The sequence below is a fragment of the Rhinichthys klamathensis genome, unplaced genomic scaffold, assembly GCF_029890125.1.
Source record: "Rhinichthys klamathensis goyatoka isolate OS25496 unplaced genomic scaffold, OSU_Roscu_1.1 h1tg000325l_1, whole genome shotgun sequence".
Classification (NCBI taxonomy): domain Eukaryota; kingdom Metazoa; phylum Chordata; class Actinopteri; order Cypriniformes; family Leuciscidae; genus Rhinichthys; species Rhinichthys klamathensis.
Window position 1 is genome coordinate 1,503,250 of NW_026606840.1, and position 17,786 is coordinate 1,521,035.

At 38.8% G+C, this 17,786-nt stretch overlaps 1 protein-coding gene across 2 annotated transcripts in view; it reads left to right on the forward strand.

Moving 5' to 3' along the window:
• The first annotated feature begins 30 nt into the window (after nt 1-30).
• The window catches only part of arhgap10 (Rho GTPase activating protein 10), an 88,169-nt gene continuing 70,413 nt past the window's right edge, over nt 31-17,786 (forward strand). The window contains exon 1 of one of the 2 annotated variants that reach the window (XM_056271840.1): nt 31-544. In XM_056271840.1, the coding sequence (XP_056127815.1) occupies nt 391-544 (154 nt within the window). In that variant the 5' untranslated portion in view covers nt 31-390. The remainder of the gene's footprint in view (nt 545-17,786) is intronic. The other variant, XM_056271839.1, reaches the window with a different exon arrangement.

Here is a 17,786-nt window from a genome sequence, read left to right on the forward strand (position 1 = left end):
AGCCCCGAGTCCACGCGGCGGGAGGAGCTCGACTGTCATTCGCGGACCAAAAACCTGACTGGACATTATTACCTTTATTTCAACAGATATCCGTGTAGCGTATAACTGTTTTATCTTATATTGCGGGGGTTTAATTCTGGGACTTACTTAATATACCCAGGAACAAGTTTACTTGTGCGACTTGTAAAGAGTTTTATTACCAAGAGAAGTCCCGACGCGCTTGGTCTTGCTAAAATATACGAGGACGCGTTGGTAGATCCTTTTTACTACAGCTTTGCGTTCATTTTTAATTTTGTTTATTCGTTTGACCCAGTTTTTATTCATTCGTTGGTCGCTTTCTAACGGGATTTAAACGCTAGCTAGTCAGTAAACTAGCTGAATCCAGTAAAAATGGGTTTACACCCGTTGGAGTTCAGTGAGTGTTACCTGGACAGTCCTGCTTTCAGAGACAAAATCAAAGCTCATGAAGCAGAGCTGGACAAAACCGGCAGATTTATCAAAGAGCTATATAAGGATGGAAAGAATCTCATCAATGCCACAAAACGTAAGTGTCAAGTCATTTTATCTCTAAAACTTGTTAGTGTGTGCTTTAAATGAAATAGCTTCATTCAGTCAACATGTGGTCCAGTCTATGTAACTTGAATATAATAGGTAATATATCATTAACCCAAAACAGTTAGGCAGTTTTTTTTTCTTCTGTCAAGGTCACCATGTCATTCCTATTTCCACTTATGCGCGATACCTGGCTAGAGTAGTTGCTGGTCTGGAGAGTAAAATTGGTTCATTTGGTGAAATTAGCTTGCGTGGCATAAGATTTGCTGACCTCATCCAGTTTTCGTGAGGTATGATTTACATGAACTATGTGCAGATCATCAGGTGTCCTAAAGGTCTGCTTTTTGATCTGTTTACATAGTTAAAAGGCCACATTACTGGGTTAATTTTCAGTTACATCAGCAGTTTTGCATCTTCATCTGTTATCACCTCTGTCATGTGACCCTCCACGTGTAAGGCCTATTGTAAACATTTTATGTCCCTTCCCATTTATGCACTAATTTTTCTAGAGTTTAGGACTGGACAGAACAAATTGGCTAAAAATAAAGCTTGCGTATTGCGCTTGGATGTTCAGGCCTTTTTTGGACTTGTTTGAATTATTACGGATCTGCAGTGTCTGGGTAGACTTATCTTTAAAATGAGTATTTGTTCTGCTGATATCAGTACAAAATGAAAAAGAAGGAGCAACGTTTTTAGGTGCTTGATGGTTTTATGCTGAAGCAAATTTTGTCTGAATGTTTCTTTAAGATTATTGTGGTTAATTCCTCTTTCTTTTTTCAATCCTATGCATGATGCACAGTTTTGTTTTGTCACAGCTTCCAGATAATGCTTGCTGAACTGTAAATATGGCTAAATTAAGATATGTGCCGGGCTGCAAGGCAGGCTCATGGTACATAAGCCCACACATCCACTGCCCACATAATAATCACAGCTTGGTTAGCTTAGTTTTATTTGGCTTAAAACATAGGAAACATAAAGCAATCACCTACAACCAATAATAACATGATTTTAGATTAACCAACCATTGGGAGAGGTTGATTTAGGTAACTCAGGAGTTTCCCTCAGGAGTAAGACAAGAATAACAATTAAATGTTGTTGTTTTTTTTATCAGTTTTGTCTGCTGTTTTGTTCCGTTTTGTTTTGTAATTTTAAGTGCTGCCATTCAGCAGGTATCATGTTCAATTGGTGTCTGTACTTAAAGGCACAATATGTAAGATTTTTGGATTAAAATATCCAAAAAAAACACTACAACAATGTTAGCTATATATTTTTTGTTGACTTGTGTACTTTATCCCAAATGTTTACAACAATGTTTAAATCCAGAGAAAGCAGCAATTTTAACCAGTTTTACTTTGTAGAAACCATGGAAACACCAAAGACACTTTAATATATTAGCCTATGTGTTTTATTAGACAGGAGAGCAAATGTTTGGATACCTTTGTCGATAGAAAACAAATCATTGTTATATAGCTCAACATGGTTAGTCTTATTGTTTGAATTTTATGGGTTTTTTTATTCACCGCGAGTAACATGTTTGAACTCAAAAAGTAAATCAGACAGCACTTTTTTTTATTAATATGATATTCTAATATCTAGCTTACTGCAGTGTGCAACAAATGTCTCCTACTAGCCACGAGATAACGCACAGTAATGTTGTAACGCAATTGTCAACACATTCAAATGTATTTTTAGTATGATTGTTTTCACCAACAGTGCTGCGTTACCCTGCAATTTTAATTAAAGTGACCTGAATGAATAGTAATTCAGCTCTTACATCTATTTCAATAAAATAAAATAAAATAATGTGAATTTAAGTGATCAAACGTTATTATTAAATCATGTTATTATTAAAAATGTTATGCTTGGTGGTCCCCTCAAAGTTGCATTGGATATTCTCCTTAGCATAAAGTTTGAGAGGTCCATCTGCTGTTTTCCATGTTCGTAGAGTTTAACCTACGAGTAAGAGTGTGGAGTAAATAAATAGGCTATAATCTGTGTGTACACAGCTTTTGTAAAAATGACGGGTGCTGGTGTTTCACGTGCCTTCAGCCAGTCAGCGTACACTAACGTCACTGGTAGTTCATACTGTGCTGGGATAGACCCTACTCTGAAGTAGGAGCTAATTTAGTTCCCCCCAAAAGGCGTTCCTAGAACTAAAATCGTTCCCAGTTCCTGTGGTGCGAACACGCCAAAAACCGGGTACTACGGCCCGGTGCGAAAGCCCCTTTTGTTGGTCACTTTTCTGTCTAACACATGACATTTATCTGTTTTCTTATGTTTTGTTGGTAACAAAATAATGTGACACCAATTTTGGCATGGCTGAATATTATAGAAACAGTTGGTTGCCATGTTAGCAGAGTTTAACTTGGCATGCATGCATGCTTTGATTCACTTTTCACTGGCATTTGACTTTCTGAAGCAGGACGTCCAGAGTATTTCTTAATGTTGTAGTGATTGGCTTTGTACCAGTTCTCGCTGCTCAATTGACTTTAACATTATTGTCTCCTATACAGATGCCCATGCAGTGACCTAACAGCATTTTACAGCAAAACTGGCCAGTTAACTCATGGTCATGAACCGAGAGAATCCCTGCAGAGAACAAATTGGGACTCTAATGAAACTTAAAAAAGCTAATGCCCTACATATTGTATAGTGTACTATAAGGCATGTCAAATGCCTCACAATATTTCATAATTACTCTACAAAAAGCTTGTTTTATTATTATTTTTTTTTCTTCAGAAAAAGTTTCTCGAAAGGCATAGTATCATTCTTTAAAGTGACTTTCAAGTGTCATCTTAAACAGAATTGGCTGTGTCCCCGAGGCAAATAACCATGAAAGGGCCCAGTTCTTTAGCTTTTGCTTGTTTTTCTTGTGGTTGTGAAATCAACCAAATTGCTTGTCTTATGTGTGCTGAAATTCATACATGTTTGGGGATGACATTGATAGTGACCATTAACAGCAGTAGGACTGATTTTCAGCAATGGAATCAGAGCTTGTTTTTTTAAAAGGATATAGTTCACTCAAAATGTAATTCCTTTCTTTTTAAATTCTTTCTTTCTTTTACTTATACTCTCACACTGTTCCAAACCCATAAGACTTTTCTTTATCTTTTAAAAGAGACTTCTGTCCCTCTATTGAAAGGCCGCAGAAAACTTTGACACTTCAAATGGTTAATAAAAACAAAAAAAAGGAATCCATAATGCATCGATTGGTCTTCTGAAGACACATGATCACTTTAGATAATAAACCGATTTAATTTAGGCTTTTATTCACATATATTATAAACATTGGTTAGCCTAATGCACATACATATAGAGCACACCAAACCTCATTGGTTCTTGCTTAATCTGAAACGTGATTTCATGAAATGAGAGAACAAATCACATTGGTTCTCATATCAAGCAAGCACTGTTGAACATTTGCCATATTTGCCAATATTTGATGTGCTCTATGTACGTGTGACGTGTTATGTTGCTAACATTCTGAATTAAATTTGTTCATCATAAATAATGCCACTTAATAAGTCTAGAATCCACAAATTAATCTACATAGTCTACAACTAGGAAAGTTTTACTATAACCCAAGCCTTGATGCCTAATTTTCCACCTTTTGGAAGTCTGGGAGGATGCATTCGGCCATGGAATCCTTGATTCAGAGAGACGTGTGACAACCAGGCTGTCAGCTGCTGTGGAACAGGAATCCCTCAGTGGATGAGACAGAGGATGCGCTCCTGTTTTTGTCCGTTTCCTCTGCAGAGCAGCTAGTCTTTGTCACACAACCTCTTGACCTGTCCTTGTATCCTCCCCTCTCCCCAGGGGCGATGTGATCCTTGTTCGTCACTGTTCATAGGAAACAAATAGAATACATGCATCAGCTTCTGCAGGATTTGTTTTTACTCTGCTGAAACGTTAAAATTATTTCCATATTTCAGGATACTGGAAGCATAAATCTGTACACTGATATGTCTTTAAAGCAAAGCTAAACACATAAAATAGGCAGTTTAGTCCTCTACTCTCTGCATGTCACGTTTTACGTTTTGTCTGTGAGATGTTCTCAACTCTTGCCAAGGATTCAGTTTGGCAAAAGTCTCACAGTAATATCAATGCATTGTCTGTAAACATCGTCATAATAATGAATTAAAACAGAATTAAAGTGGATATGAAATCATGGAAGAGGAAAGTTTACTTTTAGGAAAATAAATTAGTGAAATTAGCTTCACGTGTTGTGCAGATGCTGTGCCATACTGCAGAGAACAGCCAGTTTTATTTTAGCAACATTTTATTTTATTTTATTTTATTTTAGCAACATTATGAAAGAAACTTACTTGACACTTGAAAGGTTGCTATATCAACATCTTAACAAAGAGAATATGCTTAAATAATGTATAGTTATTTAAAGGGGACCCTATTATGCAAAATTTACTTTTACATGGTGTTTGAACATAAATGTGTGTCTGCAGCAGGGATGGAAATTGACTTTTTTGTCCACCGGCCACTGTGGCTGGTGGATTTCAAAATCTACCAGCCACTCAATGTTTTTACCAGCCACTTTCTTGTTTTTAACCGACAATGTGTAACTGCATGTGAAAATTAATACTACAAGAATACTTAAGCAGTTTATTTAATCTCAAGTCTCAATGAAATACTGACATTTTCTCTTTCTCTCACCCTCGGCCTCATCCACCTAATCTGTCATTTATTTTTGTTTTGATGATAATTTGAGCCAGCCTCCAAAAGTAATTAACCTGTCCTGTGATTTTTTTTTTCTCTCACACAACACTCTCCAGACACGGATTTATGAGCTATAGTATGTTGGTTGCCTTTACATTAGAATAATATTTAATATAATCTAGATATGAAATGGAATAAATAGCATTCAATACAAAATGAATATCTCATATATTGAAATCAAGTTTTATGTGATAATCATAAAATATTTGCTTTGTTGTGCATTAGAACCACATCAGGCATTTAGTACAAAATAATTTATTGAAGCATCCAGATACTTCACCACGTGACAGCAGCTAGGCTCCTGATTGGTTAACGCGGCGCGAATTGACGCCAAAGTTCAGATTTTTCAACTCGGGCGGCAGACGCGAATTCGCGTCAAACGCGTGAATGCACAAAAGCACTCAATAAAATCATGCTCGCGGAACGCGTCAGACGCTCGAACTTGCCACGCGAATAAGGCGTATTCGCATCTACCGCGCCGCGCTCTACACCTCATTCGCGCCGTAGGAATTTTTTACGCGCGTAACGCGTCTTTGCATTGACTTGAAATCACTCACGCCAGACGCTCTATTCTCGTCTGGTGTGAACGCACCATGATGTTTTCTCTGCAGACCTCTACGCCTGCGATGTAACGCCACATTTTTGTTTGAAGGTGTGCCTCCTCTAAAAGTGTCCGCCGTCCGGGTGAAACAGTATGCTATTTTTATTTACCCGCCTCGGTGGCCGGTAGGTGAAGCGAGTTTACCCGCCACAACACAAAATCACCCGCATTTGGCTGGTGGCGGGTGCTAATTTCCATCCCTGGTCTGCAGTGTGTACACAACCATCCTAGAATGGTAAAAATCCACCCACTCTTCAGGAAAGGGGGTGGGGAGCAGCAGCTCATTTGCATTTAAAGAGAACCACAGTAAGAAAAGAGTAGCCTGGCTAACGTCATACCACGTCTCATTGACATTGAGACGTGGTCTGGGAACCACATGTTCATTTTCTCGTATTTGAGGCGTGGTTTACGAATGCCCAGAGCCGTTTATTGGGTGCTACGAATGTCTATCAAATGCGCCTACGTAGCTCATAGCCAATCGTTTCAATTATACCAGATGACGTATGCAGAGCGAAAGAAATTAGACGAGAAAGAAGATGATGGGTCAGAGATTTATTTGCGTTCTAAACTACTTAGAACAATATCTAAGGCTGCATTGAAAGGTAACTTCGCGTCTGCTGCCATGTTTGATCCATAGGTATAAACAAACTGCTTCGGTGTGTCGCGTAGACGTCGTCATCGTCTTGCTGCTCCCTCCCGGTTCTGTGATTGGTTCCCTATATGAGGCGAAAATCTGGTCCATGGTATCCAGACTGCCTAGCAGCGTGAATAAAATCGCGCTGCGCAAAGGCAGTATGGGGAAACCCAGGCTACGAAAACAGTGTGTTTTTGCTTACACCCAAATAGAGGCAAATTGGACAAGCTATAACCGGTGGGGTATTTTGAGCTAAAATTTAACACAGACACCAGAGACTTACAGTATATTACATTTTGTGAAAAGGGCCATAAGATCCCTTTAACTTATACGGAGTCGGACTTATGGCTGACTTTTGTGGACTAACTTTTTTTTAGGCTGTTACACATGGATCCAATATACGGTTACACGTGCACATTCTTTCTCTACCGTTTACATTCACTAACTTAACACTAACACTGTCCTATTGTTCGTAATTGCATGTTTGTTCTTCTTTTTGACCACAAAGATAAAGTGCAACAAAAATAATCATCCACTCCTAGTTTGAGGTGCTTTTGTTTACCTGATGTTCTTGGTGTTAAGTTTTTTAGGTTGACATAACTACACCAAGCTGGGCAAAGAGTTGGTGGTATTTGAATTGTTTGTTTGTTTGTTTACATTAGGGGTTTTCAGACTGTTCCTGGAGTCTCCCTAGCACTGCACATTTTCAATGTCTCCCTTATTAAACACAGAGATCAGCTGTGAGATCAACTAGTACTGCATGACCTGAGATGGGTGTGTCTAGGGAGACATCCAAAATGTGCAGTGCTGGGAGGCTCCAGGAACAGTATAAAAACCCCTGGTTTACACTAGGCCTTCTGCAATAGTCTGTTACCAGTGTTACACTGTGTTCAGCCGCAACACCAGTTACATCACATGCTCAAATTTTGATTTGTTTTATAGTAATAAAAATCATTAAGTTCAGTTTAGGAATGTCAATTTACACAAATTCCCATGATCGATCGTCGTTTAAGTTAACGATCAATTAATCGATTAATCGTCAGCCTTAACACTGTTATGCGTCTAGTGCAGTGGCATATTGTCAACAGCATGACAGGGTGTGCAAATGCTGCTCAAAATGCCATGTTCCTCACCAAATGAATGAGAAGGGTTTTTTTTTTTTGTCTAAATAAAGGGCTAGTAGGATTGTAAAATGAGTCGATGTGATTGATCATTTAATTAAAATACTTATTTAATAATCAAATATAACGACTACTAAAACGTGTCACCAACGCCGCCTCAGAAGCGTGCTAGTTAGAATGTGTTACTCCTGTTGTGGACGCGCTGAAACATGACAACTAAACCCAATGAAATCACAACGTATTGTGTTCTCATTATAATGTTATGTAATATGACAGTCCCATGATTGTTATTATTAGTCCTGCATTGCATTGCTGACTGTTTGAGCTGCATGCGCTGAAGCACTTTCCTTGCAGGGTATTTAACTCAACCAATGGTGTTCTCTTTATAATGTTATGTAATAGTCCCAATCATAGTTATTATTATTAGTCGTGCATTGCTGTTTGAGCTGCATGCTCTGAAGCTGATCACCATTAATTCTTAACCGAATGCATGCTATATGAGCTAAATCAGATACATAGGCCTACAAAAAATAAACACAATTTTACAACTTACATTTGCACAAAACAAAAGGCTGCGAATGCACACGCAAACTTAGTCATGAAGATGTAGGCTAACTCTAGCCTTTTAACGTAAAATTGTCCCAAACATAACTCCGGCATGCTTGCTTCATTTTTCCTCGTGTCTGCTTTACGTATTTCGCGGTTGAGCAGCATGCATGAGCATGACCTTGCTTAATCGACGATCGATAATAAGTTTGATCGATTAAAATAGTATCGACAATTAATTAATCCTAGTTCAGTTAGAGAACAGACACTACAAATAAAAAGTGAAGCCGTCAGCTCAATTCAGCGTGAGCCTAAAGAGAGTTGCAGCACAGATCAGCAGGAGTCAGATTTGTTAATAAAAGTTCTATCTAATAAAAGTGAGTTTATTGTACTGTTTTGTTGTGTTTTTCATTAAGAATAATAATGAACCCACTATTCAAGCAAATGCCGCCCTCGAATTGTCGCTAATCGGAAAGTAAAATGCGCACAGGCCGCACAGGTTTTAAAAAGAGGGAACAACTAGGCTACAATGTCTCCTTAACGGTCTCAAGTGAGTTTTCAAAAACAAATACTTCTCAGTTCAGCATAGACGTGTTGCAGCCCTGGAATGGCTGCAGTGGTATTCCACAAAATGATCATATCTCTAACGCATTCAAGGAATTAATACTGAAACTGAGGCCAGAGGGTTGAGAGTGATGTCATGCTCTTCTGACACAAAAAAAAATTGTGCTTAATAAACTTGGAGACGTTTAAGCCAAAAGAGGCCTTAGGGGAGGAAAAGAAAGAAAGGGTGAGCGAAGAAGAGGGTAAGAAGAGAGGCCTGGAAAAGATCAGTGAGTGGAACAGGAAAGATTGGACAAAGAGATGGTTGTGTAAACACAGTCCTGCTCGTAATTTAGTTTGATGGTTAACTGTGCCCTCAGTGTCACATCAGAGCTGTTTATGAAGATGATGCAAGTCTGTTTTGTTTTGCTGCATGTAGTCCTACTAATATGAAAGAGGAAACCTTATGAAACTTGCATTACAACAACAGATCAGGTAGGGGTGCACGATTCAGAAAATGTCACGATTCGATTCGATACTGATTTTTTGTCTCAAGATTCTATTAAAAATCGATTTTCGATTCAAAAACGATTCTCGATTCAAAAAACGATTCGCAGTATATAAATGTAGTTTACTTTTTCCTATGTGATTGATTGCAGTAGACACAATTTAAAAGAAAAAAAAAACACAACAAATTAAATGTAGTTTGATATTACTTTATATGACTTCTTACAAAAATAAAAACTTCTGCAACTAAAAAAGTGCAAAGTGCCAAGCTTTGGCCAGCTTACATTTAATTCAAGTTTAAAATAAAACTTAAATAGAAGCTTTTACATTTAGCTTTAAAGTGCTGTAGTCAGATCAAACAAACAATTATGCTAAATGTGGTTTAAGGACTACTTCAGCTAGGTTGACTGTTGAAATGTGAACTCGACTGGGCACATTGAACTTCCTAAAAATATATATTAATGTCATAGAACCCTTGCGAAATTATTTTAAATAGATTTTAAAAAGCCACCGCTACTGGTAACATCTATGGTTAGATTGATTTGTTTAGATCCAGTGAAGTCGTTCATAGGCGTAATTTGCGGGTATCTCCAGTAAACTAGCAGACCATTCATTTAGTTCGCTATTAAATAAGAGATCTGTTGTTTTTGAAATCAAGCTGCACGCTCGTTGCCGCTGCTATGTGTCATGGATACAGTGTTCTCTGTGGCTCGCGCAGTCTTCACGATCGGACGCGCGCTTCAATCTATCGCCGTTGTGGAGACTCCGGTAAAATCACAAAATAAAAATGCTCACAAACGTGATGAACATATTCGGTTTTGATGAGAGAGAGAGAAAACACTATACGAGTGCGGTTTAGAACCCGTAAGCTCTGACACGCTTGGCAAAAGATCTACAGAACTCAAACATAAGATCTGCGGATCGATGCATTTATTCACGGGTTGAGCAGAGAGAGGCTGCACAGTTTGACCAGCGGGCGGCAAGAACTTGCAATGTAACTATTTATCAGACCGGCCCTCGCAGCCTCGAAACACTACCGGACCACCGGTAAAAGTCCCGACTCACCCGATTGCCACTCCACCCGTGCACGCCATTAAAAAAAAATATATGAATCGATTTTTGGAATTCTATGAATCGATTCTGAATCGGTAAAGATTGAATCGCGATTCAAATGTGAATCGATTTTTTTGCACACCCCTAAGATCAGGTATAAAAAAAAAATGATGTATAGTTGCCAGTACACGTCAAGATTTTCTTGCAATTTTGCTTACTTTTCATACACAAGTTAAACATATTCTAAACCAGATGTGCAAGCAACAAAAAAACAATACCTTGAGGTGCTAATTGATTTTGGCTAGTTTTTATTTGATTAAATATTTGATTGATATTTGATTTTAATTTTGTTTATAATAGAATATTGAGTTTGCAATTATTGGCCCTGCAATGCCTATTTATTTAGTCTAAATTGGTAAATGCTAATAAATTGAACACTTAAGTTTAATATGCAATGATCATAATGCGATGCAAGGACATCACATTGTATAAGTGCATTGTATATTATACTGAGCAGCATTCAGTATAGGATTTGACTGATTCATAGATTAGGCTATTTCAAATGGCTCTCGTTCATAATTTTTTGACTGTCCTCTGGGGATGTGTTATGGCACTTTTCCATTACCAGTACCAGCTCAACTCGACTCAGCTCGCTTTTCGCTCCGTTTTCCATTACAGATAGTACCTCCACAATAGTGCATGGTCGTCATAGCGACGCCACAGGAAACTGCCGTGATGTAATATTCTCGCTGCTCTCGCTGGATCCTCTCTTCGTCGGCAACCAAACAAAGGAAAGTCTGCACCTCCTCGTTTTACCACGGAGTATTTGTAATAGTTGCCGTAATAGTAGTAATGGGTATATCATGCAATCTCTGGACAAACTATTTAAAAATGGCGGGGTTATTCAGGATACTCCGTCTGGCGCGTACAATGATGACGCAGTGAATAGTGACGATTCTCTCTGACCAATCAGCAGTCGGCAGTGTTTTCACGTCACATTTTAGTATCGCCTCAGCTCCCTCAGAACCTCGCCGGAGGTGATACGAAAAAAAGTACCCTAAAGCAGGTACAGGTACAACTTTTACACAGTGGAAAACCAAACAAAGGCCAGTTGAGTCGAGGTGAGTCGAGTCGAGCTGGTACTGTGTAGTGGAAAAGCACCATTAGACTAGTTCAGTCTGTTACAATATTTCAGTTTTAACGTTAATGAAATTAATCGTAGTGCACATCCCTAACAAATACACAGCATAACATTGGCTACATCTATTTTTAAAAACACTGAGCTAATTTTATAAAGATTTGTTTTGGCATTGAATGAAATAAAAAAATAAAATTCTGTCGCCATACAGTCGACAACTAATCATAGTCGGGGGCGTGGTCTGGTGTGGCGAGGGTGGATTCGGCCGGGGGGAAAACATCGCAAACATCGTGTGTATAGAGCATCACAGTCCCGCCCACAGCCCGAGAGAGCTTTGGTGCCGGAAGTAAATTTCCCATTCATTTCTCCCATTGATGTTTTGGAAAATCCGTATCTAAAGAGTTTTAGAGCATGTCTAAGGATAACCAGCTACGGCTGAACTCATAAGCATACAACATATCATTTCGAGTGAAAAAACGAAGAGAAAATCATCTTGAAAAGGTACAAGACTGTGTACATTATTTTAATTTCCGAGCGAAGGAACTACTCATCCCATAAACCACCGCGCCTCACTGAAGTCGACTGAAGCCACAACCGCGAAAGAGCATTTTGAGCGACTTCCAAATCTGACGACGGCCACGTGAACTTTTTCCTCCAGTGAATTTTATATAGTGAATGTGCAGGGAAACTCCTTTTCCTCGATTTACTGAAGCTTATATGTAAAACACATTTGCAGCTGCACAGCTAACACATTGAGCATCTGGCTCGCTCATAGGCTGTGCTGCGGCAACTGCACATCCAATGGCGCGGGTGCCTCTGACGTGCGACCAATGAACTAGCCCTACGTCATTACACGATCTTCAGTCTTCACGGACCTTCGCGGGGTTTAACCAGACAGTTACACGACTTCCACCAATCAGATGCATCACTGTGGGATTGTGGGATTGTTCAGGATTGTGCGTAATGAAGTACTTATCCAAGACATCGCGAATAAAAGGCATTTATCTTAAAACAAGGTTAGTGCCCCATGAACTTTTGGCGTTTATATGAGCATATCCTCTTAACCAGCGCCCCATTTTTTGAGAATTTTCTGAAAATGACATACCCAAATACAAATGTCTGTAGCTCTTAAACCCTATGGTCCACATTCATAACTCTGATCTTTTTTTAAACTAGACACTTGAAACTTTGTTACCCAAGAGTCATTATTACTCAAAGTAGCATAGGAACAGAGTAAAACAAGGTAAAATTTACATGAATGTGACTCACGATTTCTTTTAATTAACTTCACTTAGGGAAAAAATGATCAGACTTTTATGTTAAGGGCCTGAAAACACCATAAAGATAAAATTGAATGTCTGACCATGTTTAGATTCAAATTTGAGGATGATACTCCCAAAAATGTAGTTTCTGTAAGCTTTTATTCAAGAAAAGTATAGGCGTCCTTTCCAAAATGCAATTTGGAGACTCCAAATGGACACCTGGCACCCAAACACTTTACATAGGGAGTAAACACTATAGGTCTGCAACAACAATTCAGAACTGTTATGCCCTTCAAACCACACAAGAAAAAAACGATTTCAGCACAACATTTGAACATTTTACCAAAATTATCTTTATTTTGAACAATTCTAATAGCAAAAACAGTGATTTCTCACTACATGTATAGACATTGCAGAAGTGTTCATTTTCCAACTAATGTATAAAATATATAAAAAGAAAAACATAAATGTTTTAGAACATTTGTAATTACAAACGTGGTTTTTACCCAAATAAATTGCAATAAACTGATACTTATAATGAATATCCTATTACTTCCTGTTGCTCTTCGTCATTTTCTGCAAAAAAACCTTCAAATCTCTTCTGTAGTCGACGATCCATGATACAGATGCTCAGATATAAGCTTTAGAGTAAATCCGTGCATTTATGCAAGCTCCATGTGTCAAAACATCGCGTTTATGTGTCTGTTTACATTCTGGTCGGCTAACTATGTGTGTGCGTGCTGCGCGCGTGGCGAAAGCGCACATGTGAATGAAAACTTTGCGCAGTTGAATTTGACGAATGTGCTTGCATGAACTGTCTATCACTGCAATCGATTTTAGTTGGCTAATACTCCCATCAATCAAAACGTAGCTCAAAGGACATTGGATAGCATTATCCAGGCTTTTATCCAGTCGAAAGCCCAGCTGCGCGATGGACAGCGCGCTCAGCCTGTCAGGGACTCTCTTACTGTTTTGGTCTGTAACAGAGCCTGTGATTGAAGGAGAGAGAAGTAGGATGTATCATTCGATCCGGAAGAGTCTAAACTGCGGGGGTGAGATGGCTTTTGAGTGTTGGAATATGGATTAGAATCGATATTTCTTTGAAAATGAACATGATGCGAACTCTATCTCGAAAACGCTCATGAAAACAAAGGAGGATATTTCATTTTTTCCCCCTATTTTTCGTTGTTTTGGATTAAAAAGTGGGATGCATTTTGAAGAGTGGACCCTTACATTGAAATGTATGCTGTTGTTTCTTGGATTCTTCCGAACTGATCTGAACCATACGAGATGAAAGATGAGTATAGCGGTTCATTTTGCTCATTTTCAAATGAGCAGTCCTTTTGCATTTTATTTAACCCTTTCCTCTCTGGTGTATTGATTGCAAAAACAAGTCTAGAACATGGTTCTTGAGTGTTTTAGCTTTCAAATGATGCATAGTTTATGATAGTCAGATGAATATTTGTTATAAAACAAAGCTTAAAAAAGGTAATAAAAGTATAGCCACGCCCTCGACGGCCCGCTCGCGGGCCGATGCGGGTTAAGAAGATATACAATCGCTTAGTACAGCCGTAGGTGGTTTTAAGTCTACCATGTATGGTTACGTTTTTATGGCTTATACCCCAAATGTCAATGGAGAAATTGTATTGAATTCTTACTTCCGGCACCGGCTGTGGGCAGGACTGTGATGCTCTATTTGAATGACAAAAATGTTGTATTGCGAGTAGGGGTGCAACGGATCAAAAAACTCACGGTTCGGATTGTTTCTCGGATCAGAGTCACGGATCGGATCATTTTTCGGATCAGCAAAAAAAAAAAAGACAAGACAAATAAACATACGTTTTGTCTTTTTGTTTATTAACACTTTTAAATTATTAAATTAAAATATATAAAATCAACTTAAAGTGCACAAGGCATAATCTTCTTTTTAGAAATATTAGGGGGGTTGACTGGTTGACTTACCGAAACAGGCCAATCAGGATGCTCTCTGTCTTACATGCGCGCACACACGCAAGGTCTCTCGCTCTCTCCCTCTCTGCCGTGCGCGCGCTACACGGTTTGGAGCACAGTATGTTCTGTCTCGCGGTAGATTTGAACTAATTTGCGGGCATCAGGGAGCCGCTATCAATATGCGGGATTTTTATAGGCCAATTCAGCGCAACTCCAAAAAGGAGGACAAATGAGTGTCCAGCGGCTTGAGGCTGCACCGGACGCCGGACAGGGGGCTTAAAATTCGGACTGTCCGGCCAAAATCCGGACGTATGGCCACCCTACTACACACGTCACGGTTTTATCCACTAACCTCTTTCCTTCATCATTATATTTGACAGGGAAGCCAAAATGCTCCCATACAAGGGATTTAAATGACGCAGGGCGTTCAAGCTCCTCCGAAGATATTGATCCGAACGGATCAGGGATCAATGATGATCCGTTGCACCACTAATTGCGAGTCATTGACGCCTGCCGACAGGCACCGGTACATTGCAAAATTAACGAGAAGGGTCTGGCTGCAGACTTGCACTCTCAGACTTGCACGCTCAGACTTGCACGCTCAGACACGAGCGCTTCCGCTGCAAGTGACGTCACTTGCAGTCGACACCTGCTCTCCGCTACCGGCTGTGGCGTCACTTGCAATCCCTTGTTCTCCGTGTTATTTCACAGAGTCGATTGATGCCAGATTTGAAGATAGCCAGCAAGTGGTGTTTGGATCAATCTAGTGCACTGTATGGTTCTGTTCATTTGCCCAAAGTAGAGTGTATGGAGGAACAAGACGTTGCGGAAGCCATTGAGAGATTAGAGAAGGCTGAGTTTCCACAGGACAGAATCGATGCTCTGGAACCCTTTTGCTTCATCTTTACTGTAATGAATGACATGCAAATGTTTCTTGAACATGTAGTCGATGTCATGAAATTAAAGGTAAACTGTCGAACTACACTAGAGCAAAGTGAATAATGTGCTAATGTGTTTTTATATATGTTGTATATTGTCTATTTCTACCTTGTATTTGTCTGTTTTGCACATTAACTGTGTGTAATAACTGTAAATTGACATTTACAATAAAAAGAAAAAAAAATGCATCATCTTGATGTTTTACATCTACAAACTGTTCCCACAAAGTTAGGAGCATGAAATTGTCCAAAATGTCTTGAAAATAATTAAATATATAATAATAGTAAAAATAATTTCTTTCTTTCTCAAAACTGAGTTTTGATTTCTAAGTGATCAATTTATGTACAAGTGTTTTCCCACATGATTGGCTGTAGGTCATCAGTAAATTAATGTGGCATTTAAATGCCAGTGTTTCCCAAATGAAACACAAGAGCTGTTAGTTTTGAATGATGTGTGTAATGTAGAGAAATGTGTTTAGAGTTTTGCAAATAGTTTGTTTTTCAAATGCAAACTGAGTGCAAAGCATATAATGTCCTTGTATTTTTGCAGGCTTGGTCTAAAGATTGGGTACATGAGTGAATGGTTTCACTGAGTGAGCCTCAAATTCCACTTGTAGTGTTTTAGCAATTTGAAAAAAACTGTCAACAAAATGACAAATGACACCTTAACACGACCAAAATGAGCGTGTCTACGCGTTCAAAAGAAACACGTAAAAAATTGCCGCGGACAAACACTTCGTGTTGACGCGGTCAAATTTCACGCGTTTCGTTTAAAGACTATTACGATCGCGTTCCGTAGAGATCAGGCGTCGATTGCAAGTGACGTCACTTGCAGAGGAAGCGCTCGTGTCTGAGCGTGCAAGTCCGAGAGTGCAAGTGACGTCACTTGTCTGCAGCCAGACGCTATTGAAATTAACTGCAATAGGTTATGATTGCTCTTATTTAATTAAAAACTGGGCCAATGACCCAACCAAATGGCCGGAGCCTGAGGTGTCGTTTCCAGACATATTTTGTTATCTGGTTGAATCTCCAGGTAAGACATCGCGGTAGCTGTAGCGGTAACATGATTTAAACTTTCCTAACTCTGTCCCATTTTAGTTATGCATAAATGAGAGTTAATATAATTGTACATTAACTTGTGCTTTAAATATGTAGGCATTCTATGTATTCAAACACAGGTTGTTATTAGGGGTGTAACAATACATCGATATGGATCGATGTATCGATCAAACGTCTAACGATACGATGCATCGATGCCACACATAAAATATCGATATACAGTACCTTTATTTTGACACTCTCCACATCCTCACGTAACATTTCTCAGCTGAAATAGACGCCTGACAAGATTGACTGAACCGTAAACACATTTTGTCACAAAAGCCGGTATTGTCCACCTGAAATATTCAGGCCAGGTGACAAGGTTGTTAGTCAGTCGCTTCGAAAAGACGCGCTAACTGAGAGGAGTTTCGTCAAAGCTGACCAAAAGTGATCGAGGATAGATCATTTCAACAAACTTGATGAACCCGTGATATCTTCTTCGGGGCGTAAAAGGAAAATAAAAGCTGAAACTTTTCACAGAACCTTGCTAAAACAGCACGTTACAGCGGTGAGGGAAAAGCTCCCTGTATTGCGTGTAATCACCACAACAAAGTTTGTCAGGCGTCTATGTCAGCGCAGGAGATTAACGTTACAAAGATTAAAAAAGACTTTTAATATATAAAAAACATACTTTCAATGAACTTTAATTTTGTAAGTTACCTGTATTTTTTCAGTTATTATTACTTAATCAAAACAACCCAGCTGCAGTTTGATTGATATTACTTGAAATGCACAATAAAAAAAAACATGATTTATGAAAATCAACAAGAACAGAGTTATCGTTTTTTGCAAATGAACTATTCTGTTGTAAATGTCCCAATTGGGAGAGGGTGTGCAATTTTCAAAGAGTCTAATTAAACATTCATATTATATATTTTGGTTGTATTTGTGAGTTAATAAACTTTGTGTAAACTTGGCACATAATATCTAAATATCGATAAATTAATCGATATAGCCCTGAATCGAATCAAATTTTAATCGTATCGCATCATTTTTTGAGGTATCGGCAAATATCATATCGCTGGCTGAGAGAATCGATATTGTATCGTGATGAACTGTCCGATTCACACCCCTAAATCAGTCTGACACTCTACGTCGTTTCATTCTTC